The sequence below is a fragment of the Cordyceps militaris genome, assembly GCF_000225605.1.
Source record: "Cordyceps militaris CM01 unplaced genomic scaffold CCM_S00009, whole genome shotgun sequence".
Lineage (NCBI taxonomy): Eukaryota > Fungi > Ascomycota > Sordariomycetes > Hypocreales > Cordycipitaceae > Cordyceps > Cordyceps militaris.
Window position 1 is genome coordinate 697,179 of NW_006271977.1, and position 23,502 is coordinate 720,680.

Below are 23,502 nucleotides of genomic sequence, written 5' to 3' on the forward strand. Positions count from 1 at the left end.
GCTAAATCGGCGGGGCAGTGGACAGACATGATCAAAATCACTTTGATGAGAATAGTCAGCAATCGCATCATGTAATCGTGCCCGAGAGTGAATTGTGATTTATGACATATTTTGCACCGGATTCTGGGCCGATTCCCGGCCCGGAAACGCCCCGTCCACTCGCCCGTATAGCCTGTGGCTCACGCTTGGAGGAACTGTGACTCTACTCTAGGGTGGCATCTAGTGAGCAAAATGGTGACTGCAAGTCAACTTCAACAACATTTTCCATAGCCCTATCTATTATTTAGACTATATCCTAAGCTAAAAAAATGTATTACATTTCAGCCATCTTCTCTACCAACCCCTTTTCTGTGCGCATTTCTCGCTCCTAGAGTCGTGTTCTCGGGCGGAGTCCTGTCCTTCAAAACACTCCAATAATTAAAAACGATGTCCATTTTGTTGTTGATGGAGAATGTGCTGCTGTTGAGGCTCCCAGATAACGCTCGGCTCACCTCTATGACTATTTAGAAGCGTTGGTCCCGGGACCAGGCTCATTGAAGACGGGAATGCGTTGTCCAGAGTTGCGCCTCCCCCATCATACATTGCATTACTTGAACCCGACACAAACTCTTGCTGTGGCAGCCCAATGAGATCGTTGCTGAATGACAAAGATCTCGCCTGTGCAGTTGGGTTAACACCGCTGTTCCAGTTCCAGTCATTGGGCTGCGCTGTTTCGCATGTTGCTGTCATCCAAGTCGGCTGAGTGGCCGCTTCGAGCCCAAACGATGATGCTTGTTCGGTAGAGCTGCATTCACTACCATAAGAATGCCAACCATAGCTCATATCCATAGATCCGGACAGTGTTACTGGACTTTGCTCAGTGGGCAACCCCCAGAAGCTCTGTTCGTCGGGATTCGTCATACTCAATCCTATTTTGACCAACATTTAGTATAAATATATCCGTACTCTACCGAGTCCTCATGTAGAACAAACCTTCACCAGGAACGCTGACATAGCCAATAGAGGGCATGAGACCGGGTGTTGCAAGTGTAATGGTGTTCTGTGCCGACCTTCTTCCAAATATAGATCTCGATAATGTCCCAGAGGTGTTCCCGGGCCCAAGGACCAGAGAGGAGGTTTGCGAATGTGCTGTCGAGCCGCCATTTCCCGGGCCAGTAAGATTGCCTTGCGGGTCCACCACCGGCGGTTGTTGGTCAACCGGACAAAAGCTGCAGTCTTTCTTAAGTCGTATACAGTTTATACATCGGTTCTGAATCTCCGAAGACACGATACAGCGAATTTTCCGGCGGCGGCAATGACCTGTTGTTACGTAGCGGGGTTCGTTAGCAGTCATACTTCTGGTAAAGCTCTTGCGGCCCAGAGCTACCAAAGAATTATCAACAACCCATGAGCCGCGACAACGAAAGAAATGCCCGACTTACTGCATGCTATCGATGTTCTGTGGTATCCCAGCTTGTTCCTCTTCTTTTCCACAGCCGTTGTCGTGGCTTCTTGCGCCATGGTGTGCACCGTCGGTGTAGAAAAGGACCGCTTGAGAGTCGGAGTCGACCCCTGATGAATTGAAGTCATGCCGTCTGCCCCAGGTTTGCTTAGCTCCCAAGGTTTGTGTTGGCGAAATTTATCCTGTACAACGTGTCCCAGGGCGGGGACCTTGTCCATCTCGCGACTGTTGCCGGGCTGTAGATGGAGTTGAGATCTTTGTCGAGATCTATCACCGACACAGATTGCTCTCTTGTTGTTAAGGCTGCTGTAAGATGCAAATGGAATGTTCCTGCCTGGCGCGGGTGATCTATTCTGTCCTGTATTCCACGTCCGCAGTGTAAAATGGGGAGGCGAGGAGCAAGCAACAGCCATGGAGATGCTATGCGCCAACACCTGTCGAACCCGACTAACCGGAACCGCGCGCCGGACGAGTTCGCCTCTGCTGATTTGTGTGTTGACGGACGAGTAAGAAATGTTGGCAAGGCGGCATCGGCGAGTAGGATCGTATCCTCTCTCAGGCGATGAACAACCGAAAAGCAAAGCGATGGCAAAATAAAGAAATCGAGAAAAGGGCCTGGGGATTGAAATGCGATTCTGACTTTTGGCCGAAGCACCGCTCTAAAGGAGAGGGAAGAGGACTGATCTGGAGGAGGGGAGGGAAGGACGAATAAATTGGGCAGCTGCCTGTGCCTGATTGCCAACAAGACCAGGCTTTCGAGAAGCTTTCTTCTTTCGCAAAGGTGCAATAAAATGGATAACTCATGGGCGTAGTCGGGACCCTTGTACTTTTTGAGTAATCAGAGCTGGAGGAATGCTAAATTATCGAGATCAGGCCCCATAACTGCCCGCGCAAAGTCAAGCTGCCACTGCGTTTAAAGTTTCGTGATGTCTTGGGCGTAAGTATCGGAACAAGGAGCACGGAGCTGGCCCAGGGGTCAAGGATAATATGCTGTCACTGTGGCCGGGGTTTCCTGGATAGGTCTGAGGCACCAGACCAGATGATTGAAGTGCAAAGACGCGAATGGTGTTGATGACGACAGAGAAGTGCCCAAATATGTGAAGGCCTCGTTGGCCAGAGTGTGCGTCAGCAGCTCCTGTCTGCTAGGCCCCTGGCCTCTTGCATCCCTGGCTTTATTTACAGCTTGGGAATGCATAATGCCATGGCTAGTTTGTCATTTGGCATTGCTGATTGGCGTACCGAACGGCTGTCTGATCGTCTACTTCGTCCATGTCCTCGTACACTGGGGCTGCCCACCACACCCGGCGAGCCTGACAACGGACTGACCACTCCCAGCTGGCCTAGTTTGAATGTGGGCGAGGCTTTTGGGCTGCGCGGTGTGTATCGGATTCAGCGCGACCCCCCATGTGTCGATATTAAAAAGCGCGAGCTCGTATGTATATCGCTGGCGCGCCACCATGTCACTGTTAGCTTCGCGCGCCCTCTTCTGTTGCTTAATTAATGTCTCTCTCTATCCTCGCTCGGTGGAGCGACAAAAGGAGCTAGACCATCAGCCAGCCCAGAGACAAAATGGATGTCCGTACGGGCAACCAGTCTTTACGATGCAGGAAGTGAAATCATGGGTGGCGATACCCTGTCTAGCCGAGCTGAATTGAGGATCAGATGTGGCGTTTAGACTTCAGAAGAAATCAGCAGCACGAGGCGGGGAAAAACGCCGATTCGCAGGCCAAAGCGTGAGAGGTGGAGGTGGAGGTGAATGAGAGAGCAGGGGAGGGGGTAAGGAGATTCAGCAGAGAGACGGATCTCAGCTTTGTTAGGCAGAAGCAGGGACGCACGTGAAAGGCTGTCAAAAGATGCAATGCATGGTCAATTAATCAGACCTTCAGCCATACAGGGACCTTGGCCCGATTGCCCATTCCCATCCTCCAATATGGAAGGCTGGTGCAGACAGTTGAGCTCTTATAGGCAGCCCCTGGCCCTGAGACGAACAAGTTGTTGCTTATCGACTCCGTACCTAGTACTACTACCACGCCAACCTTGAGCACTCCAAAGATTTCCCGCGTCTGTGTGTGTTTTTGGACGAGCCCGACAGGGGTAGACAATGATCCAAGAGACCGGTTCCTGGGCCGGAGAATCTCTCCGGACCGATTCGGCCTGCAACGATTGCTCCGTCTCGCCTTCTCGCCTGCTCCGCCCGCAATGTGGGCTTCAGCTACCTTGACTGGGCCGACATACATTGGGAGGTAGCCATGGTCGCATGGGGGACTTGGTTTATTAGCCGCAGATGACGAAGTCGAAAACCATATTCCTGAACTTGAAGCAGCACTTTCCCGCGAAAAGCCAGCAGTTGAATGGGGTGCAAATTGGGCCAAGGCTCGGGACGATTTCATACCGAGATTGCCGAAGTGTACCGAAAAGAGGCCGAAAGGCCAGCAAAGACAAAAGCACATTTGTAACTGTTGTAACCACTAGGATCCCTGTACCAACAATGGGCAAAAGTCTACATACTCCCTCGGCTCGTCTTTATTAGTTAGGCTTACAACTCAGTGACAATTATTCCGTGCTAGCTTATAAGTTGTTTTCTCAACCCGCGTTGGGTAGGCGCCACCAACGCCACCATCATTTCCGTTCGATAACAATATAGTATTAGTGTGATGAATGAAGGGCGGGGCAGGACAAGAATGTGACATTGCTAATTATCCCAAAGTCAAGGGATCGGCTTCAACTATGTAGACCAGTGGTAATCAACTGCTCCGCCGTAACAACAAACTACCTGTATGCAACGCGAAAGGTTGTGTAGTAACGAGCAGTAAAATGATCCGGTAGCTAGCCTATCATGAGCTATAGCTTATTATACGTGCAGCTGAGGTTAGGCTAGACGCTGGACAGGACTAGTTCTGATCAACGCACGGCGTCTTTACTCGTGTCCCCCTCTTTCCCAAGACTCTTGTCAGTGGACTGGACTAGTTATGTAGCTCGCGTGGGCGCTACGCTACTGGCTACTACTGCGGACCGGACGGTTCCCTCCCGCAGTTAAGTTAACCAGCTGGTGGGCCAGTGGAGTTTGATAAATTAATTAAAGCAGTCAGCAGGAATTGGTGCTAAATCAGTGCGGAAATGGTAATATTATACACGGAAGACAGAGGAAGTCCGGGCTTCACGAAACAGTCATGTCCGTAACGATTTGTGGATTCGCGGGATCTGTCTCACTGTCTTCCTACGCCGGCCAACCTCGGGCAGCGGAGCGCGGGCAGGGCAATGGGTCGGGCCGCATAAGAAGACCCATATGACCAATTGCATTTTCTCCCAAAAGCGTCGTATCACTGACACATTCAACAAAAAGCATCTGTCGCTGGACACAACGTGTGGGTGGCCGGTTGACTGCCAACTCAACTTGCACGTTGACTAGCAACTCTACCCGTTGACACCTAGCCTCCTTGAGTCTTTGCTGCATATTTCCCTAGAATTTTTCGACGCCACTCTTCCGTCTTTTTGTTTGGCAACTGCAATGTGAGGGAATGGATTGCATGGCGACAGGTGGAATTGTGTGTTTCAAGGCTGTGCTTGATGAGAGTGGAGAGACCTGTCAATAAAGACCCGAGACCCGAACGGCGCATGAATCTTGGCGGAACTTGAAGGCCTCTTTCTCCATGTCTCAGCATCTGCAGATGGACTCGACGAATCCTGCGAAAGAAAGCTAGTATCAATTGTGGCCAGTAAACAGGTCAGGCCCGAATCGTAGACACTAGTTCGCTATGCGTGCAGTGTGCTGGTGCACCAGGCCCTTCCGCGGTCCACTACGTTGTCTGCACAAGATGATGGGAGACACGGCTTGCGTAGTGCTAAGAGAGTGTTACTGTGGCAAGAGGGGAATACAACGCTAAATTGGCGTCGATCAACATGAATCCATCTTTATCAGCCAAGCATGCTCAAAGAGGAAACGTCCGGGGTATTTCAAGACACCGATGCGTCAGGAAGATGCTGCACAGGAGAGCCACCCACACACACGCAAGGGAGAGCACAGGATCGCCATAAACAGGGCATCTCGGACAATTGCCACGCGCTTGAGTGAATGACAAGCAGATCTTTCCCGAGGTGGCCGGCAAACATGTTCGGCCGGTGCGGGGATCTTGTAGTGGCCTGATTCTGATTGTGAGATCATTACAGGGATGTTCGTATTTGGTAAAAGGGCAACAACTTCGAAGCTTCATTGGCGCATTCTTGCCGCATCAATCGTCTCGTGTAACTATAGAGCGTTGGTCTCGCCACGCGTGATTCTAACAACAACGACGAAATGATATGGTGTTTTGGTGCTGATCTCTCATCCAGTAGCCAAGGGACTGTACTGACCCGACCCGGGCCAGAAGCCTGGTTGCCTTGATACCCTGTGTATGTGACGTTGACTGGGCTGCTTGGAGTGAACCAAGTTGCAAAGCGTCTCACAACTTCTGAGCACAGGACCGGACCGAGTAGTCCGGAAGTTACAAAAGAAGAAATAAAAGCGAGAAAACGGCACGCAGAGCGAGTGAAACATATCGATGGCCGAGACTCACTCACATAAAGATGGCTTCCCAACAGAAAGAGTTAGAGGCCAAAGAAAAGAAAAACACTAGTGTCTTTGAACACATGACGAAAATAGCCCAATGTATACGATGCCATTTGAGACATACATACACTGATGTACAAGCAGCCCCCTTCCCCCACCTCCTCCCGCACCTGCATTCCGACTCACGGCTCTCCACCACCACCGGGTTTCCTCGCACTCACCGACACGTAGCGCCAGTACTCGCGCGCATTGTACGCGTACGCTCCGCCCACGGTGTTGATAAAGTATTTCTGCAGACCCAGCAGCTGAATGAAGAAGTTGGGGACAAGGGCGAGCAGCCAAAACAGGCGGAGCATTGGTCGCACGTTCTCCGAGTAGTCGTGAACCTGCACGTCCACGAAGCCGGCATCAGCGAGCAGCCTCTCAAAGTACCCCTTCCTGGCAACGTCCCAGGTCGGCATCGCGCCATGCGCCGACATCTGCCTCATCGCCTTGGCAAATTCGGGCCCAATCTCGTCCTCGGACGAAAAGTTGTAGTCGTACTCGTTTAGGACGATGTGGCCGCCGGGACGCAGGACACGGTACAACTCGGCCGCAACCTTGGCGGCGTCGTCGGCGTGGACCAGTGTCTCCATGGTAAAGGCACCGTCAAATGAACCGGGTTCAAACGTTTGCAGATCATGATAGTCCATCTTTTGGATAGACACTCGGCTGGAGAGAGGCGCAGACTTGGCAATGTTTCGTCGAGCCTTTTCTAGGTGGTGATCTGTAATATCGATACCCGTCATCTGCAGGCCGCGGCCCGCTAGGTACAGAGAGACGTGACCGACGCCACATCCCGCATCTAGGACGCGCGATCCCGGGGGTAGATCCAAGCTTTCGAATAGCTTCTCCTCCATGCGCCGGAGCGGTCCACCGACTGGCAGCATCCGCCACGTATCCCTCTCCCAGTACCCAAAGTGCCGAGTGCCACCCAGGACCAGACGATAGCCGATTCTCGACTCCAGCGACTGGTACAAGGTCTGCACAGCTGGATGATGGCCGATGACGGCATCTTTTTGAGACGCTGCTGCAGCGGTGGTTGTTGTTGTCATTTTGACTTGTCTTTGTCAGGACGGGCGCTTAGCGACAGGTGCAGACGAGCTGTTGTCGTGGTAAGTAGTTGTGCCGCGGGGCTTAGGTCTCTCTTTTGTACAATAAAGCCGCGACTTACCTAAAAAATTATTAGCAAGCTACTTGAGTCTCTCTGTCGGCCTCGCAGTGTTTTTGAACTTTGGACGCGATGCAGCCGCTGGGATTGGAAGTGGGCTATATTAATAGAAAAGCCATCCGTGTCTTAAGCGAATGCACCCTGTACCATGTCACATGTGACATCTGTTGCCTAGCTACTATTATTAGCCCAATTTACTAAGGCCGCATCGCAACAGATAGTACGGATATTGGAAGTGATATTAAAACAGATAATGAATAGATGTAACTAGAACGAAGTTCCCTCGGCGGGTTCGTCCGATCACAGCATCCTGAGATGGCAGCACTGTTAAGAAGCTTTTAGTGAGCCTCTTGCGCTGAAAGTGAATTGAGCATTGAGCAATTCCCCATGTGAAATGGTAGCAAGCGCCTTGAATACTTGGTCTTCGTGTGCGTACTCGGCACATCTTGGTTGCCTCACGGCCTCCCCATTTCAGCGCTCCTGGCGAGGAAATGGACTGGGTGCAAGGCATGTTTTGCCGAGCGGTGTACCTAATAAAATAAGGTACCTAGGTTCCGATTTTAGTGCAAAGAATGGAAGGGCCGTTGGCAACTTGCCGCCACAATTCCACTTACAACTTTTAGGTGACGAAGCAATAACCAGATTATACTGAATCGGGCATAACTATACCATCTCGGAGGTTATTTTATTGTGCAAAGAGGTTTCTTACGTATTCGAAACGTCATGCGCACTGTGCTCCCACGCAGGTACGCGTTGGACCCCACAGTGCGCCGCGACCCCGCCACTGATTATGACTGACTGCAAGTCTTCGAAAGAAACCTGCGCATCAAACGAGGATTGACGGCGGGACCCTTTCCTCGTGCCTGCAATGAGCGACCTTCAAAGGGCATGGGCCAAGGCAAAGCTCGGAATATCACACGATGCGTTTGATGAGGGCGAGGAGGATTACGCGATAGCCGAAACCGCCGAGACAGCAGACGACGACTCATCATCGGCATCCTCAGCGTCTTCGGTGTCTTCGACCGGTACCATTGTCCCAACCGCCAACCAACGACTCTTTGCACGTCCAAATGGGTAAGTTGGTGATTTGCATCTCAAGAGCGCGCACAGGCGACATGCTTGCTGACACGCCGCTCAGGGTTTCTCGGGGGCGGACGCTGGAGCCCACCCCATGGACGACATATTTCGAAAGGGAATTATTCATGGAGTCGGGGGATCAGTCGGTCAAATTCCACGCTTATCTCAGCTCACCTATTGAAAAGGGACCTCTATTCGTCATGCACCACGGAGCGGGTTCCTCGGGGCTGACGTTTGCTGTTGTTGGGTTCGAAATTCGAAAGCGAATGCCCAACGCGGGCATCCTCGCCGTGGATTGCCGTGGCCATGGCTCGACAATTACCCAAAACGAAGGCGAAGTGGACCTGAATCTACAAACTCTTTCGTCTGACCTTTTTTTTATGATTGAAGCGGTCCAAAAACAAATGAACTGGGCTTGTCTACCACCACTTGTGCTCGTGGGGCACTCACTCGGCGGCGCGGTGGTAACAGACTTGGCCAGCACGCGAAAACTCGGGTCATCGCTACTCGCCTATGCTGTGCTCGACGTTGTCGAAGGGTCTGCCATTGACGCCCTGCAGAGTATGCAGACCTACCTCTCGACGCGCCCCGGCGGCTTCGCGAGTGTCGAGTCGGGTATCGACTGGCACATCCGCACGCGAACGGTTCGCAACTCGAAATCCGCTCGCGCGTCGGTGCCGGCGCTCCTGCGAAATGACGGTAACGGCGGCGTGTTGCCCGAGCCAGCGTCACGGTCGTGGCGGTGGCGGACGGACCTCGCGGCGACGCAGCCATTCTGGGAGGGCTGGTTTGCGGGGCTGAGCGACAAGTTTCTGGCGGCGCCGGGTGGCAAGCTACTCCTGCTGGCTGGGACGGACCGCCTGGACACGGCGCTGACGATTGGCCAGATGCAAGGGAAGTACAACCTGCAGGTGTTCCCGGAGGCGGGCCACTTTATCCACGAGGACCTGCCGGAGCAGACGGCGGTCAGCCTGGTTGACTTTTACAAGCGAAATGATAGGAGCCAGCTCGTGCTACCGCCCAAGGTTTCGGATCTTCTGAAGCAGGGAAAAAAGGTATAGCTTAGATAGGGGGGGACGGAAACATGTGAGCTTCGTTTTCTGCACTGGTGACGGACATGGCTGAATTTCGGGAACCTGTCTCAATTGATGCCACATTCCAGTAGTGGACAGCTCACAATGTACCAATACAGAGATTATCTATTGCAGGGAAATACATCTGCGAACCCTAGCTGAGAACTACATCGTTGCTAGTGTGTGATTGCTGTTGCTGTCACATTGTACTGGATGGTACATCCACTGTTCGTCCTGCGACTCTATTGTCTTGCTGTTTGGGACCTACTGTTACTGATCCAGGAGGTTCTATAAAAGAGCTGGCGAGAATGCCTCTTAAGAATAGTTAATACTTCTCGACGAGCTGGACTCATTCTCGCTTGACCACTCAATCTGACTGTTTTGGAGCATGGCGTTGGAGCAGCCATGGTGAAGACAGCGAGCTAGCGATTTAGCAGCTGGACGCTAGGCTGCCTTTTCAGCCCAAATTGAGGATTAGCTTGTAGCACTGATTGTGCCGCCTACAAAAACAAGCTGTATTTGTGTCTGAAGAGTACGTGTCTCAAGCGCATGAAAAAAAAAGCGCGAAGACGAAAACGAGAGGGCTGAATCCAGCACTGACTACCTTACGCCTGTTTTCTGACAGGGCACTGGACACGTTTTCCGCTTAACATGGTTTTTTTCCCTATCACAACGCTGTCAACGTATCTAACACGGCTTATAAAAAACATAAAGGTTTTTTAATACGTAATAGCAGCCTAACAGCGTTGTGACAAGGGAAAAAAACGTGTTGAAAAAGAGACCTGTCCACCTAGTAGTACCCTGTCCAAAAACAGGCCTCACTCGCTCATGTACCTATGGGGCGCTGTTGTAGGGATTAAAGACCCCGCCGATCCAAGTCGCTAACGTAACTACAAGGTACCTAACTTAGTACAGTGGGGTTCCAAAAGATGTATGTACCTACCGGAACAAGCCACAGCAAATGTACTGGTAGGTAAAACTGATTGATTCGAAGTTTGAACAGCTCTAGTTTACTCACACAGAACCCTATGATTGGCCGAATGGCTAATGAGGTACCTGGGTACCTGCTTGTAACTAGAGTGAACATCCATGATTGGAGATGCGGTGGCGAGGATACAGCAACTGGGGCAGCCTTGAGTTCCCCACCTAAGCTCTGGGCGTCTCTGCACCTGCCACCTGCCTCGGCGCCTCGGACCTCCCCAGAATCAACGCCAGCGTGCCATGTCTCGCCCTGGTTAGCTTCTTCCCTTTCCCTCTTTTTTGCTTCCTCATTGCCATTGATTACCATTGACCTTTTCATCCTATCCTCGTCATCTCTGATACACTCATCGAATCCTACACCCAGCGAAGCCTACAGCCACGATGAAGTTCACCGTTCCTCTCCTCGCCGCCGCCTCGCTGGTCGTCGCACAGAGCAACCCCCTCAACAGCATTCCCCAGTGCGCTGTAAGTAACACCGCGATGATGGGCGCTGCTCGTTCCCGACGCGCGGAAACCTGTCGCATATGTACACGCTCGCGGCTAACAGTCGGTCTCCCTTGTAGCAAGACTGCGTCGGCAAGTTCTTGAGCGGCAGCAATATCGCTGGCTGCAGCTTGGTCGACTATGGCTGCATCTGCCGCAACAAAGACTTTATCAATAATATTGCCTGCTGCCTAGCCCCCGTGTGCGACGACCAGGGCAAGGCCGACACCATTTCCCTTGCCAACAAGCTCTGCAAGGCATTCAACGTCGACTTGCCCACCGCCGTCACCTGCAACACGGCCGCCAGCGCCTCCTCCACGGCCGCCTCGTCCGGCTCGGCCTCGTCCTCGTCGGGTGCTAGTCAGACTACCACCGCTACCTCGTCTGCCGCACAAAGTAACAGTGCGACAAACAGCGGTGCCGCCGCCTCGACCACCAAACCCAACGCCGCTCCCACCAATGTCGCTGGCCTAGTCGGTGCTGCCGCCGCTCTTGCCTTTGCATTGTAAAGAGGGAGCCGCAATGTCGCAAACCCAGATCTCGATACCGGATGGAACCTCGAAGCAAACCTTTGCAGTTACGAGATTGCGGCGACCCCCACGCAGGGTTACAGATTTCGTTGATTCCTCCCTTGCAAAGCTACGACTGGAAAAAGGGCGGCCGTCTTTAGTTCGGATTGGCCCCTCTCCACGGTGCTGGTGTTAATGTAAGGCTTGCTTGTGACCAGTGCTGATCATTGGCCGATACATTTTAGTGATACGATAATATACATGATAACCTCGTGCTCTTTGCCATCCTGAGATTTTCGGCTCGTCGGCCTCTGACTCGATATCCCCATGAGCCCCGCGCGTGAATGCGACTTTGCCCACTTCCCCAGTTTCAACTACATTGTGGCTGACGTTTACACACCCTCGCATTTTCACAATTGGCAAAACTTCAACGCGATGGCGGTGAAAGAAAGCTTAGGGATTCATTCGTTTAACGTTGGGAGCACCTCCTTTAGAACTTTGATCAGGCCAAGTACCTCCTCCACTGCGGTACAGCGTCAGCAAAATGGGAGACAAACCTACGAACACTGCCGCTAGACTTACTCGTATTGTAATGCGCCAGGCTCACGCGCACGACGCCGTCCTGCTTGAGAAGCAACGTCTCACGGACCAGCCGATTTGAGTAGAAGGCGCCCCAGCGCAAGCCAAAGTTGGACTGCTTCTCGATAGCCTCGACGAGCGCCTGCGAGTTCCACCCCTCGACGGTGAAGCTCACAATCGGCAACCGGGCGTCCTGTACACCGCGCTTGCCGTAAATCGTGATTCCTGTCACCCCACGGAGGTACTCGAGCAGCGCCTCAGTGAGGGCCTCCTCGTGCTCCTCCATGGCGCTCCACGACCCGTACTCGCGCCCCCCGAGGTACGATACTACAGCCGACACGGCCTGGCACAGCTCGTAGCTGCCGGCCGCGAGTCCCATCTTATCGACCAGGCTGGTGTGGGCGTTGAAGAAGTGACCGAGCGAGCGCATGTGCGTCTGCGCGCCCCAGCTAGCGTACAAGGTCGCCACATGCGGCCCGTACACCTTGTACCACGAGAAAACATAAAAGTCAGCACCGAGCTCGCACACGTTGACGAGCCGGTGCGGTGCGTAAGACACGCCATCGACGCACACCAGCGCGCCGACGCCATGTGCGAGCTCGGCCACTGCACGCACGTCCGTGACGGTGCCTAGCACGTTGCTCGCGTGCGTGCAACACACGAGCCGCGTCCGGTGTGTCAGCAGCGCCGCCAGGTCGAGCGGGTGCAGCTCCGGGTCGAGCGGGTCTTTCGGCCGCCACCACTTGACAACCAGCCCCTGCCGCTCGGCCAGGTCGACCCACGGCGCAATGTTGGCCTCGTGGTCAATGGCCGAGATGACAACCTCGTCACCAGGTCGAAATTGAAGAGTCCAAGAGAGTGTCCGCAGCAGCTGCGTCGTTGACGCGCCAAAGACGACCTCGTCGACATTGGCCTGGATGAAATCGGCGGCGTCGGCGAAAGCCCGCTGGTAGCTAGTGGTCGCGCGCCGTCCGACGACGTAGGACGCGCCGAGCTGCACATTTTGATGACTCAGGTACTCGCGGATCGAGTCGATGACGGTGTCAAGCGTCTGGCTGCCGCCGGCGTTGTCGAAGAAGACTTGGTTGTTGGATTGGAGTGCGGGGAAGCGCTTGCGGGCCTCGGGGTAAAAGTCGGCCATGGCGGGCAGCAGACACGACATTAAAGCTCAAATGCCACAGTATTGCGATTTACTGGTATATGAGAGCCTAGGTATGTATGATGAACTAGAAGGGTAGGAGGAGCAATTACGTGGATGGTGAGCGAGCCTTGTTGACTACATCTCGCTGGTCCTGGCTTCCCCCGCATGCAACCATGTGCGGGGTAAGCTTTACGGCATCGCTTCGAGTGGCGCCAAAATAAAGCCATTAAGCATCCTATCGAGGAATGGATTGCCAATTCTGACTCGTGGAAGTGAAGCCTAGCACGGGGCCTTTAGCCAGCACAAAGGTCTTGCCTGGGTAACCGCTCGAGCCCGACAACGTGATCAGCGGAGTTGTACCCCGGGTTTTGCTTCCCTGGCGGCCGCCCCTCTCCACCGGTCTTTTATGGACGGTGGCCGGGGCCGGAGGCGGCATGCAAAAGATTCTCCAGTACCCCGGAGAACAAAGCAAGCGACGCGATTCAAACTTGGCACCATCTGCAGAGTGTTGGAACTGTTATTAGAAGACGAGTTGTGGCTACAAATACAATTGGAGACGAGCCATTGGTATGCTAACTACCTAGGCTTAGGAAGTAAAGACGTCATCCAATCCAGGGTGCGAAAAGTCCGACCAGCTAACCCCACAAATCGGTGATTGAAAAAGTCTCCGGGCAGGGCACCGGCCAGTCCCGGGAGCGAAGACCCCCGTGCCCGATTCTACTACAGCTACAGTGGGTTGGGTTCCGCAGTTCCTGGTACATAGTTCAGCCAGCCGAGCCAATGAAATAAACCTAAAGTCCGCTGTTGTCGATCTCGATTCACAGTGTCACACCCCAGTTCGTTCGGCCGGCCGAGGCATAGACCGCGCCTTATCCTACCGTTAATAATACCGCTTTAATAGAGAAAGGTAACGCGGAGTATCTCGCGGATTCATGCGGCTTCGGGCTTTTGTTGTTCGCCGCAAACCCACGGCGCGACGCCTACAGACGGCCTCTCCCTCGGCACCCGCATCCAACGCCGTTATATATCTGACCCGCAGTGCTCTCATCGAAACGCAACATAAATAATGCTCGCTCCTACACCATCGATGGATACACTCTACACTCTTCATCAACCCTAGTAGCACCCAGGCCGCACTAGCAAACATGCCAAACTGCCAAAACGCTAACACAGGCGCCATTGACTACGATGTCGTCATTGTCGGCGCAGGAATATCCGGCATTGGCTTCGCCCACAGGCTGCAGCAGACTAATCCGAACTTGACGTATGTGATTATCGAGGCCCGACATGAGATTGGAGGCACATGGAGCTTATTCAAATATCCAGGTACGCTCAATCTTGCAATTGGATGCCGCTTGCTGTCACTGACTCTGATCCCATCCAGGAATTCGATCTGATTCTGATCTATACACATTTAGCTTCCCATGGAAGCCGTGGACCAAGGGCCACGCTATTGCAGAAGGACCCTTGATCCAAGAATACCTGCATGAGGCGGTCGAAGAGCAAGGCATCACCCCACACATCAAATTCAACCACAAGGTGAACTCGTTGGATTGGTCGAGTAACACAAATACCTGGACAATCGACGTCACCGCCGAGGTTGGCGCGCGGAAGCATTTACGCAGCCGATTTGTCTGTCTTGGGTCGGGCTACTACGACTACGACGAGCCGCTGCAAGCAGTCATCCCTGGGATTGACCAGTTCCAAGGGCCAGTTATTCATCCCCAATTCTGGCCTGAGGATTTTGAATATACTGGCAAAGATGTCGTCATCATCGGGTCCGGCGCCACAGCAGTAACCCTCCTGCCCAGTATGACAGACAAGGCCGCGCATGTGACCATGCTGCAGCGCTCGCCCAGCTGGATTATTCCCGTCAAGAATCGCACCGGGGGGATCGAGGCTTTCACACAAAAGTGGTTTCCCACCCGGCTCGGGGCCGCCCTGGTGCGCTTCCGCCGCACGCTGCTCGGCTTCCTGTTCGTCAACTACTGTCTCTGGCGGCCAGCGTCGGCGCGTAAGCTGCTGCTCGGAGCGACGGAAAAGGAGCTTCCTGCCGGTACAGACATGGCGCCCAACTTTGTGCCCGCCTACGACCCCTGGTCGCAGCGGCTGTGCGCGACGCCCGACGCCGACTTTTACCACGCGCTACGGGCAGGTCAGGCAAGCGTCGTGACAGGCAGCATTGCGTCGGTGACGGAGAAGAGCATCAAACTCGTCTCAGGCGAGGAGCTCCACCCCGACATCATCGTCACAGCCACAGGGCTGAAGACCATAGTAGGCGGCAACGCGCGCATCTCTGTAGATGGCGCGCCTATGCACATTCCAGACTTGTACTCGTGGAAGGGTGCTATGCTGGAGGGCTTGCCGAACCTGTTTTACGCGTTTGGCTATGTTGATGCGAGCTGGACACCGGGCGCTGACGCCACTGCGCAATTGGCTGGACGTATGATTAGGCAGCTCGACCGAGAGGGCAAGCATGCTCTTATCCCAACAAGGACGGAAAAGGAGAAGCACACAATGCAAGACGTGCCGTTTATGCGTCTTACCTCCACATATGTCAAATCCGGACTAAGCAACTTGCCCAAATCCGGCGATGCCAAGCAATGGCGCCCGCGATCTTACTATTTCAAGGATGTCTTAAATGCCTGGTGGGGGGACATACGATCCAGTATTGAGTGGCGATAGATCTGTTGATAGTGTAGGTGCCATGTACTTACCCTAGAGGTGTAAGCTGAAGTAATGTAGCGAGAGAGAATTGGATTCAATTAACTACCGTATAGTATGACAAGTAATACTGTATTATACTGGTTCACATCGTTCTATTATTCAAAGTGTTGGCGCTTCTGATGGAGTCTCGCCGTTCGCTCTACCCGCTGTGTGGCTATTCTCCTGGGCCATGTCGTTGTGCTCCGAGGACGTGGCAGGGCTGGCTAGAGCAATCTTTTCATGCCGAAGCTCATGTTTCTCGAAAACAATGGCCATGTCTTCCAGTTCGATGTGTTTCGTCTCTGGAACCGCAAAAACGCTAAAAATGAGGGCTAAGAAGGCTATTGATCCATAGATGAAGCCCAGCCTTCCTCCGAGATGGCCCTTGTTCACATCCTCCAAGTATGGATAGGTAAATGAGATGACAAACTCCATTATGAGCTTGACAGAGTATGCCAGACGCAACGTGTATTCACGCAAGAATGGCGAAGGCAGCTCGGCCGCCACGACGTATGCCAACGGTGCGTATCCAAAGCTCCATCCAAAAGAGTAGAGCATGAGCATGGCAACGATGCCAGCCTTGGCGCCCGTCGACGCCGATGCGGCGCCTTGAGCCGTGTCAGACGCATGAGCGACAACGCCAAGACCACCCATGATGATTAGGGAGGCGGTCTGCAGAACAGCAGAGGAAATGAGTAGGCTGCGCCGACCGACGCGATCGACGAGGGCCATACAGATGATGATGGCGCCAATATCAATGGCGTTTATACCGAGCGCCACACTAAATGGATTGATGGTGTGCAGAGCCTTGACAAAGAGTGTTCCGTACTGCGACGCAAAAGATTGGCCAGTGGATTGCTGGAAGAAGAGTAGACCAACACAGACGGCCGTGCACTCGCGATGCTGGCGCGAGAACATGGCCACGAACTGTCCGAGGTGGGATCGTGTGGCAACGGAGCTCGATACATTTTGATCCGGGGGTGATTCGGCAATTTCTCGTCGCAGGCGCTCTATAGCTTCAGACAGGTCACTCAGCTCTTGGATGATGGACGCAGAGGGGGGCAGTTTCGCGCGATGTTCGGCGCGCGATTGTCGCAAACGCGTGAGAGAAGAAAGCGCAGCGTCTCTCTTGCCACGAAGAAGCAGCCAGCGAGGAGACTATGAAGAAAGAAAATGGCCAGATGGAAAATCAGCGGACCTGTCGTTTGCCGAGTTTTGGTGCTTGAGGGATGAGAAATAGACGGGGGCTTTCTGTACCTCTGGGATGAACCACACAAGACCAATGAGAATGGTAGGTATGACGAGGATCAAACTAATGGGTATCCGCCATGAAGAATTCCCTTTGATTGTAGACGTTGCTCGCACAATGGATGTGACAACAAGGCCACCAAACTTGATGGCGAGCCAGTAAGACGCGCCGGTAGTGCCTCGCAACTGCGGGGGCGAAATTTCGGCTAAGAAGGTAGGTATGACAGCTAGTTGCATTCCAAGATAAATATCTGGATTTTTCATGAAGAAACAAAGGAATCCTCGTTAGTGCCATTTTTGTATTCAATTTGCGTGAAAGGGTGGTTGAGATGGCCCAATTGCAACCACAAAGGAGAGAGTGTGGAGAGAAGAGGAAGAGGGCGTACAGTGAATACTTCTGCCGGCCAGCATTTGCGCGCGGCCTGAGGATGAGACAATGACGGTTGTACTGCCGAGGGCGTACACGCTCATGGCGCAGATGCACGCCCGCCGACCATATTTGTTGCTGATCCAGCTGCCGATGAAGACGCCCACGAGCTGCGTACCGGCCTTGATGCTGTTGAGCAGACTCAAGTACACCGTTGTCAGCGCATACTTGTGCGTCTTTGCATTGTATTCGCCGAATTGCCTGGTAAAGGCCGTCGTGGCCTGCGTCGATGCAAAGGACTGGTCACTGAAGCCGTAGTTGAAGGCAGAGAAGAAGACGAGGGTGAGAGAAAACAGCGCGGCTGGTGTCGTTAGGCGGGAGCGCGCGATGCTCGGGTTCAGTTGCATCGTGGAGGGAAACAATGGGAGAGAGACGGGAGGAGGAAAAAAACGCGCCGAGTTTTTTGTACTTGTGTCTTGGAATTGGGTTGAATCGGGGGATTTATATCTGATTAGATTTATTAAAACATGGAAATCAGATCCGAGGCCGGTCACCATTACTGGCGGCCGGAAGAGACGAACCAAAGTTTTTTGGCTGCGGCTTTCGTCCTCTTCCTTGCTTACATCCGGCGCTATTCGGTCACCGAACCAGGGTATGCACGCCAAGGTACGCCCTGCGGGGTGGTGGCGATCGGAACACCCAAGCCCTCGTATGACCAATTTGTCTGAAAGCATAATAGTAGAAAAAGAACACACACACACAAAAAAAAGCGAAGAGGTATGGGACGCCTTACCTACCTGTACCTAGTTACAAAAGGCCACAACGGTGCGGGGCCGATTAGTGGCCGTGGACGCCAAACACTGCCCGGCGTCTTCCGGCCGTGACCTACCTCAGAGGGAAGGTTTAACTTCCATGGCACCTAGTCAAGCGTTGTCTTGGTGTTGCCTTGCTGTGCCGACGATTCCCGAAGTGCTGATAAATTTTAGGGTTACAACGTTTGCTTGTCTCCTCTTTACATTTGCATTGATGATATCGTCTTACTACCTTGAAAGTCATGCTGACTGACTGACTAGTTAGGTACTTAGGTATCTACGGTAGTGAGTGAGACAGAGCTACTGGGGGAACAAGATAAATCATCGTGTAGTATTATGCCATCATGTTCTTCACCTGCATAATTTATTCCCCCTTTCTTTCTATTCTCAATCATTATTTCTATCCTTTATATCTTATCCTGTATGAATTGAACTTTGCCCGAATCTCCTTTCCTCTTTGTTCCGTTTCCTTGTCTGTTGTACGTTATTTGAACTTTGCCCTAATCTCTTCCTCTGAAAACCTCATCGTATGTCTTTTGAGTAGGTTTACTCGTTCATCTAGTGTCAGCTGGATCTGATCTCCGATAGGAACCATACATTTCGCCAGTGTGTGATAGTCCTTCATAAGTAGCCGGACAGTGATCATAAGGTAGTCAATATTATGAAAAACGAGGGCTTGCTGAGCTGCATAGAGACCCTTGTCTTTGATAAAGGACACAGGATGCTCGCGCCAATGTCGAAGCGGATTCAAATGGTGCGAGGTATGATAGCCGTCGTTGAAGGAGTAGCGGTTGCTCTATAAGGCGTGGCGGTTAGACAGACGGCAAAGACGCCACCCCAAGTCCAGAGGGACGTGGCGTGGGAGGAAGACGGAGAAAGTGCCACTCACGGGTACATCAATCAATGTAATACTTGAACGGTAATCCGAGTTTGGCTCATCATGGTCGACAAAAGCATGCTGCCCCCAGTTGCCCAGCATCAGGCCAGATCGGAGTAGCAACAGAGGCAGTATAAACACAACCAGCGTGGCCCGATGGTTGAGCTGGTACATGCCATATAGCACCCCATAGTATCCAATCTCCCAAAACGTCATCTTGGCAGCAAGATACGTCCTTCCCTTGCGTAAAAAATACAAGGGCAAGTCAAGCCAGATGAGGAAAAAGAATCGCGCAAAGTAGTGTAGAAAATGGACAAGACTGTCGCGCTGGTAACGGACAGTGGAAGAAAGATCGTTGGGTCCATTGCCCTCAACGTGATGATGCTTCACGTGGTGGTAATAGTACGAGTTCCAGGAATGGCCCATCAGCGGATCGGTAATGTACGGAAACAGCATGTCGAAAGCCCACAACTGCCGACAGAGAATGCCACGCATGTGTATGTGCTGGTGCATCATAAGTGTGTAGGAGCCGATGTAGCTGACCTGCATGATGAAGTGAAGGAAGCCATGGACCCAGGTGAAGTGCCAGTAGAGAAACGCAGCGCTTGGGACAGAAGTGGTAAAGTAGAGCAAGAGATGTGTGATCATGACTACATCCGTCTCAACGCGGGCAAATGAGCGCGCCATGCGAATATATGGGCGCAAGATCCAACTATCGAGAAATTCGGGCAGCCGAATATCGTTGATGTCGGTACCACTGAAGACGGTCGGCTCAAACCGAGCATCCTTTGGGTCGTTCATGGCGCTAAGCGTGGCCAGCGTGTCCGCATCGCCCAATTCTAGATGTTATGGTAAAGTATTAGCCGTAATGAGATGGTCATGACCCGATAGGAAAGGGATCGGCATTCGGTACCGTCTTGCGAGGCCACCTTTTCGGTAGCCGCCTGGGCTGAGCCATTGGTCGCAGGCGGACAGACATGATGGCGACGTGGTGTTATTCCCTGCCTTGTAGCCGACGCAGCTCGAATATCGGCAGCTAGATTGCGAAGTATCAGACTGTCGGGCTTTGTGAGACCCGGGGAAAATACTAAGCCGTCCATGGTGACAATGGGGGGCATCCCGTCGCTGCGGCTGTAGGGTGATGGATGAGAGTGTCCAAGGCAGTCGACGCCTGATATGTGTGTATGTTGGTTGATAGGCGGGAAGTGTTGTACCTGGACTGTCGGGTCTAGCCAAATATGGCCTGTTTAACAGCCTAAAGGACAATATTGTTTGAGGGGTAAAATATGTGCAGAATAGGGAATGAAAAGAATAAACCCCTTTTAAATTCCAGCGTGGCGTGGGCCTGCGCCGCGAGGGCTGCAAGCGGCAGTTGTTGTGGGGGTTCACTTATTTGTGCGACAATGATGCGGGTGGATGCGGCTCATTTTGTTAGCGACAAGTAACTTGACCATGAAGAAAGACGTATTATCTCTGGTCACCTGGCTAGCGATGTGAAACCATCTTTAAGCAGACAATAGGACACGTTCTTATTTTCTCTCCACGCCATAAGAGCTAGTTATAAGACGACCGTTAAAGAAAGCTACGCGGGCCGCCTGTGCCACTTGACTGCTCGTCCCAAGCTAGCCCACACGCCGTTCTGGAAAATGACACTACAGCACTATTTCCGCATTGACAGGGATGCTCTCCACCGAGGGGTGTTTCGCCTTGGTTGTACGCCACGCGACGCCGCTCGCCTTGGCATAACCGTGGGCACCACAACAAACGCTCGCTGCCAAACGTGCCCTTTGTGCCCGTACTCTTTGTGCCCGTACTCTTTGTGCCCGTACCCTTTGTGCCCGTACAAACATTGACACGGCGATGCCTCCATCAGGAGGGCGAGGGCGGCACCTCCGACCTCGCCAAGTGGGTCGCCCGTGGGCATGACGATCCGCCGCGGGCGCTGGAACTCGCGGGCCAGCTCAGCAACGCAGAGTGCAGCGGCGCTCATGAGCCTGCTGCCCACAGCTGGCGCCCAGCTAGGCGCGCCAACCCGCCAGCTGTGTTGAAGAGTACGTAAGGTCTAATTCTTGGTGAGGTGTGGATCTACCATTTGCTGCTCCGCGACAAAATAGGTATGGATCGTCTACAAGCTGGTGCCTCTGGCCAGCATCTAAGTTACAGCATGTTGCTTAGCCTGGGCGGGTCCATCTCGTCATCCAATGTCGGCGAGTACCTACATAGGTATGTAGGCAAGGTACGATCCGTCCGAACCCTTTTCCTACGGCGGCTACATGCCCACCACCGGCGTCACGCCACGCGACACCTGCCCCGCTCGTCGTCCACCAACACCAACGCGTGGCCGGCGGCGTCGGGCTATCGCAAAGGCCCAGAAGCGCCCTCCAGGTCGAGCGGCGTGCCGAGGACGACAACAGAGGCGGTATGCGGCTCTGCATCCTCACCCGCCATGACACTCCAATTTCTTCTCATGGTCTGCCTGCTCGTCCCCATGTGATATCCTCAAAGGGAGCCGTCGTCACGAATGACAAACGGCCGGAAGCCAGAGGAACAATCCCCCGTCAACCACAGTAGTATATCTGCCACACGTGTGTGTGCCATCCAGGCAGAACTTCAATCAATCCACTACATCTCTCATCCTATGTTTTCCCTGGTGGTCCCAATACCACGTCCGCCATTTTGGGTGCTGAGCCTTAATAGTAGACGATTCTGGTACGGTGGCATCATGTAATTCTATAACGTGACAAAGAACAGAGGAAAATTCTAGTCGGCAAGGTTCAAACTTGCCAGTAGTCGGCGGGATGGGGTTGCCACGAGGCCGGGTAAGCACGAGACGCGGCATGATCGATGTTGAGGTTGCGTGCTACTGACGCGCTTCAAGAATAGCAGGCATGTTGTGTTGAAATTTGATATTCTTCGCAATATATATTGTCTTGATTAAGAAGCTAGTTGGCAATCAGGGTGCTGTGCTGGTAGGCAGTGCCTTACATCAACATGGCTAGTAGCTACAGCAAGGATAACAGCCACAGACGGACAACAGTAACAACAAAAATATTAGGAAACTTAAGCTAAAATAGTCTTCTAGTTGCTGAAGTGCTCACGCTTGATTCGGCAGTCCGAAGGAAACTATCTGTTGTCAATCGCCAGTATTTCCAGCCAAATCCACCAGGGTAAATAATATCTGACATGTCAATCAGAACTGACCGCTTCCAATTGCACGCCAGGGAAATGTAGGTGTGGGAGAAGCCAGCGTCGCGGAAAAACCCTAGTGACTTTTCAATAACCTCCTTGTCGTTCTCGCCCTCTTCGATATATTCGTAAACAAGGGCCGTGTAGTCCATCTCTCGGTATATCTGCCGTCGTTTCTTTTCCAGCGTGCGACATGACGGCCACCACTTGGGCGGCAACTCTTCGAATATGCGGGCTCCGGTGATCTTCACCCAGCCGTAGCACTGTCTTGTTCGCGGCATCCAAGTAATCCTTGACAATGGGGAAAAAACGCCACGCTCCTCCTCTAGTTTCTCTTCTAGCCTTGCCTCGTTGGAAAACGCCAACATGTTCTCAAAAGCATCGGCCCTGCTCCATGGATGTGGGTGAACGAGGATAGGCCCCATGGCATGGTCGTCTTGCAACATGGCTGCCCGCATTAGCTGCAAGACGGCTGCATTGTGGCACTCTCGCTGCAGGGCGTACTGATACGGCGGTCTCTGCGGTTCCTGATCCCAGAACTAAGGCGCGGCCGACGGAGAGAACGAGTAGGTTAGCTATGACATTTCCGCCAAACGTTCGGGGGAGCAATGGTGTTCGGGGGAGCAAGGGTCCTCACCACTTTCAAGACAAACAGGCGGGGGTCATGACCGAATCGAACTTTCCAGTTGTATCCATCAAGGCCACCATCTTGTTCTTCTCCCTGTCTTGGTCGTCGATTGATCGGCCCGACAAACACCATGGTACTGGTATCAAATCCACACCTGCGTAGGCGAGGCCGCTTGAGTGCTTGCAATGAGCACTCGGGCTCATTTTCGTAGTCCATCAGATTCTCATCTAGAAATTCTTGCCTCATAAGCTTGGCGCCATCGAGTGTGCATCTGGGCGGCCTGGGGTTGAGCCGAGCCTGCGTAGCAACCTGCCGCACTATGTCCAGGTTTCCATTGCCAGACGAAGCCGCGCTCTCATGTGCTCATTGGTAGTGGGTCAGAGTACTATTGATAGAAAAAAGTGTATTAATGGAATCAGCCGTATCTCGATGGATGTAATGAATAAATGGATAAATGAATGGAAGAGTTGGTAGAACAGATGGCGCTACGCAGGGGGTGACAGACGGTCCGGAAGTCGGTGGAACGATCCACCGCCATCCAGTATATCTGGCACATGTGTGCACTATCCCACCAGACAGAACTTCAATCCGACCACTACATCTCTCATCCTATGTGTGCCCTGTTGGACCCAATAGTT

The 23,502-nt window shown here is 52.9% G+C and overlaps 8 protein-coding genes across 8 annotated transcripts; 3 read left to right on the forward strand and 5 right to left on the reverse strand.

Moving 5' to 3' along the window:
* Positions 1-202: 202 nt before the first annotated feature.
* Positions 203-1,569, reverse strand: CCM_09538 (C6 finger domain protein, putative; the record flags this gene model as incomplete). The annotated part of the gene is made up of 6 exons (XM_006674671.1): positions 203-276; positions 338-499; positions 591-908; positions 973-1,299; positions 1,336-1,362; positions 1,422-1,569. 6 exons carry the CDS (start codon positions 1,567-1,569, stop codon positions 203-205), a joined length of 1,056 nt encoding a protein of 351 aa, XP_006674734.1.
* Positions 1,570-6,169: 4,600 nt separating this feature from the next.
* On the reverse strand, positions 6,170-7,081 carry CCM_09539 (Methyltransferase type 11; the record flags this gene model as incomplete). Its single annotated transcript, XM_006674672.1, has 1 exon — positions 6,170-7,081. One exon carries the CDS (start codon positions 7,079-7,081, stop codon positions 6,170-6,172), a length of 912 nt encoding a protein of 303 aa, XP_006674735.1.
* A 984-nt stretch (positions 7,082-8,065) lies between these two features.
* CCM_09540 (ribosomal protein/carboxylic ester hydrolase (Ppe1), putative) lies at positions 8,066-9,335 on the forward strand (the record flags this gene model as incomplete). The annotated part of the gene is made up of 2 exons (XM_006674673.1): positions 8,066-8,271; positions 8,336-9,335. 2 exons carry the CDS (start codon positions 8,066-8,068, stop codon positions 9,333-9,335), a joined length of 1,206 nt encoding a protein of 401 aa, XP_006674736.1.
* Positions 9,336-10,709: 1,374 nt separating this feature from the next.
* CCM_09541 (Extracellular membrane protein, 8-cysteine region, CFEM) lies at positions 10,710-11,320 on the forward strand (the record flags this gene model as incomplete). Its single annotated transcript, XM_006674674.1, has 2 exons — positions 10,710-10,793; positions 10,892-11,320. The coding sequence occupies 2 exons, from the start codon at positions 10,710-10,712 to the stop codon at positions 11,318-11,320; spliced, it is 513 nt and encodes a 170-aa protein (XP_006674737.1).
* Positions 11,321-11,822: 502 nt separating this feature from the next.
* CCM_09542 (aminotransferase, putative) lies at positions 11,823-13,040 on the reverse strand (the record flags this gene model as incomplete). Its single annotated transcript, XM_006674675.1, has 1 exon — positions 11,823-13,040. One exon carries the CDS (start codon positions 13,038-13,040, stop codon positions 11,823-11,825), a length of 1,218 nt encoding a protein of 405 aa, XP_006674738.1.
* Positions 13,041-14,185: 1,145 nt separating this feature from the next.
* Positions 14,186-15,725, forward strand: CCM_09543 (monooxygenase, putative; the record flags this gene model as incomplete). Its single annotated transcript, XM_006674676.1, has 2 exons — positions 14,186-14,366; positions 14,425-15,725. 2 exons carry the CDS (start codon positions 14,186-14,188, stop codon positions 15,723-15,725), a joined length of 1,482 nt encoding a protein of 493 aa, XP_006674739.1.
* A 141-nt stretch (positions 15,726-15,866) lies between these two features.
* Positions 15,867-17,768, reverse strand: CCM_09544 (sugar transport protein, putative; the record flags this gene model as incomplete). The annotated part of the gene is made up of 3 exons (XM_006674677.1): positions 15,867-16,904; positions 17,004-17,245; positions 17,381-17,768. The coding sequence occupies 3 exons, from the start codon at positions 17,766-17,768 to the stop codon at positions 15,867-15,869; spliced, it is 1,668 nt and encodes a 555-aa protein (XP_006674740.1).
* Positions 17,769-18,657: 889 nt separating this feature from the next.
* CCM_09545 (fatty acid desaturase) lies at positions 18,658-22,388 on the reverse strand (the record flags this gene model as incomplete). Its single annotated transcript, XM_006674678.1, has 5 exons — positions 18,658-18,969; positions 19,063-19,889; positions 19,964-20,221; positions 20,899-21,089; positions 22,252-22,388. The coding sequence occupies 5 exons, from the start codon at positions 22,386-22,388 to the stop codon at positions 18,658-18,660; spliced, it is 1,725 nt and encodes a 574-aa protein (XP_006674741.1).
* Between the last annotated feature and the right edge of the window lie 1,114 nt (positions 22,389-23,502).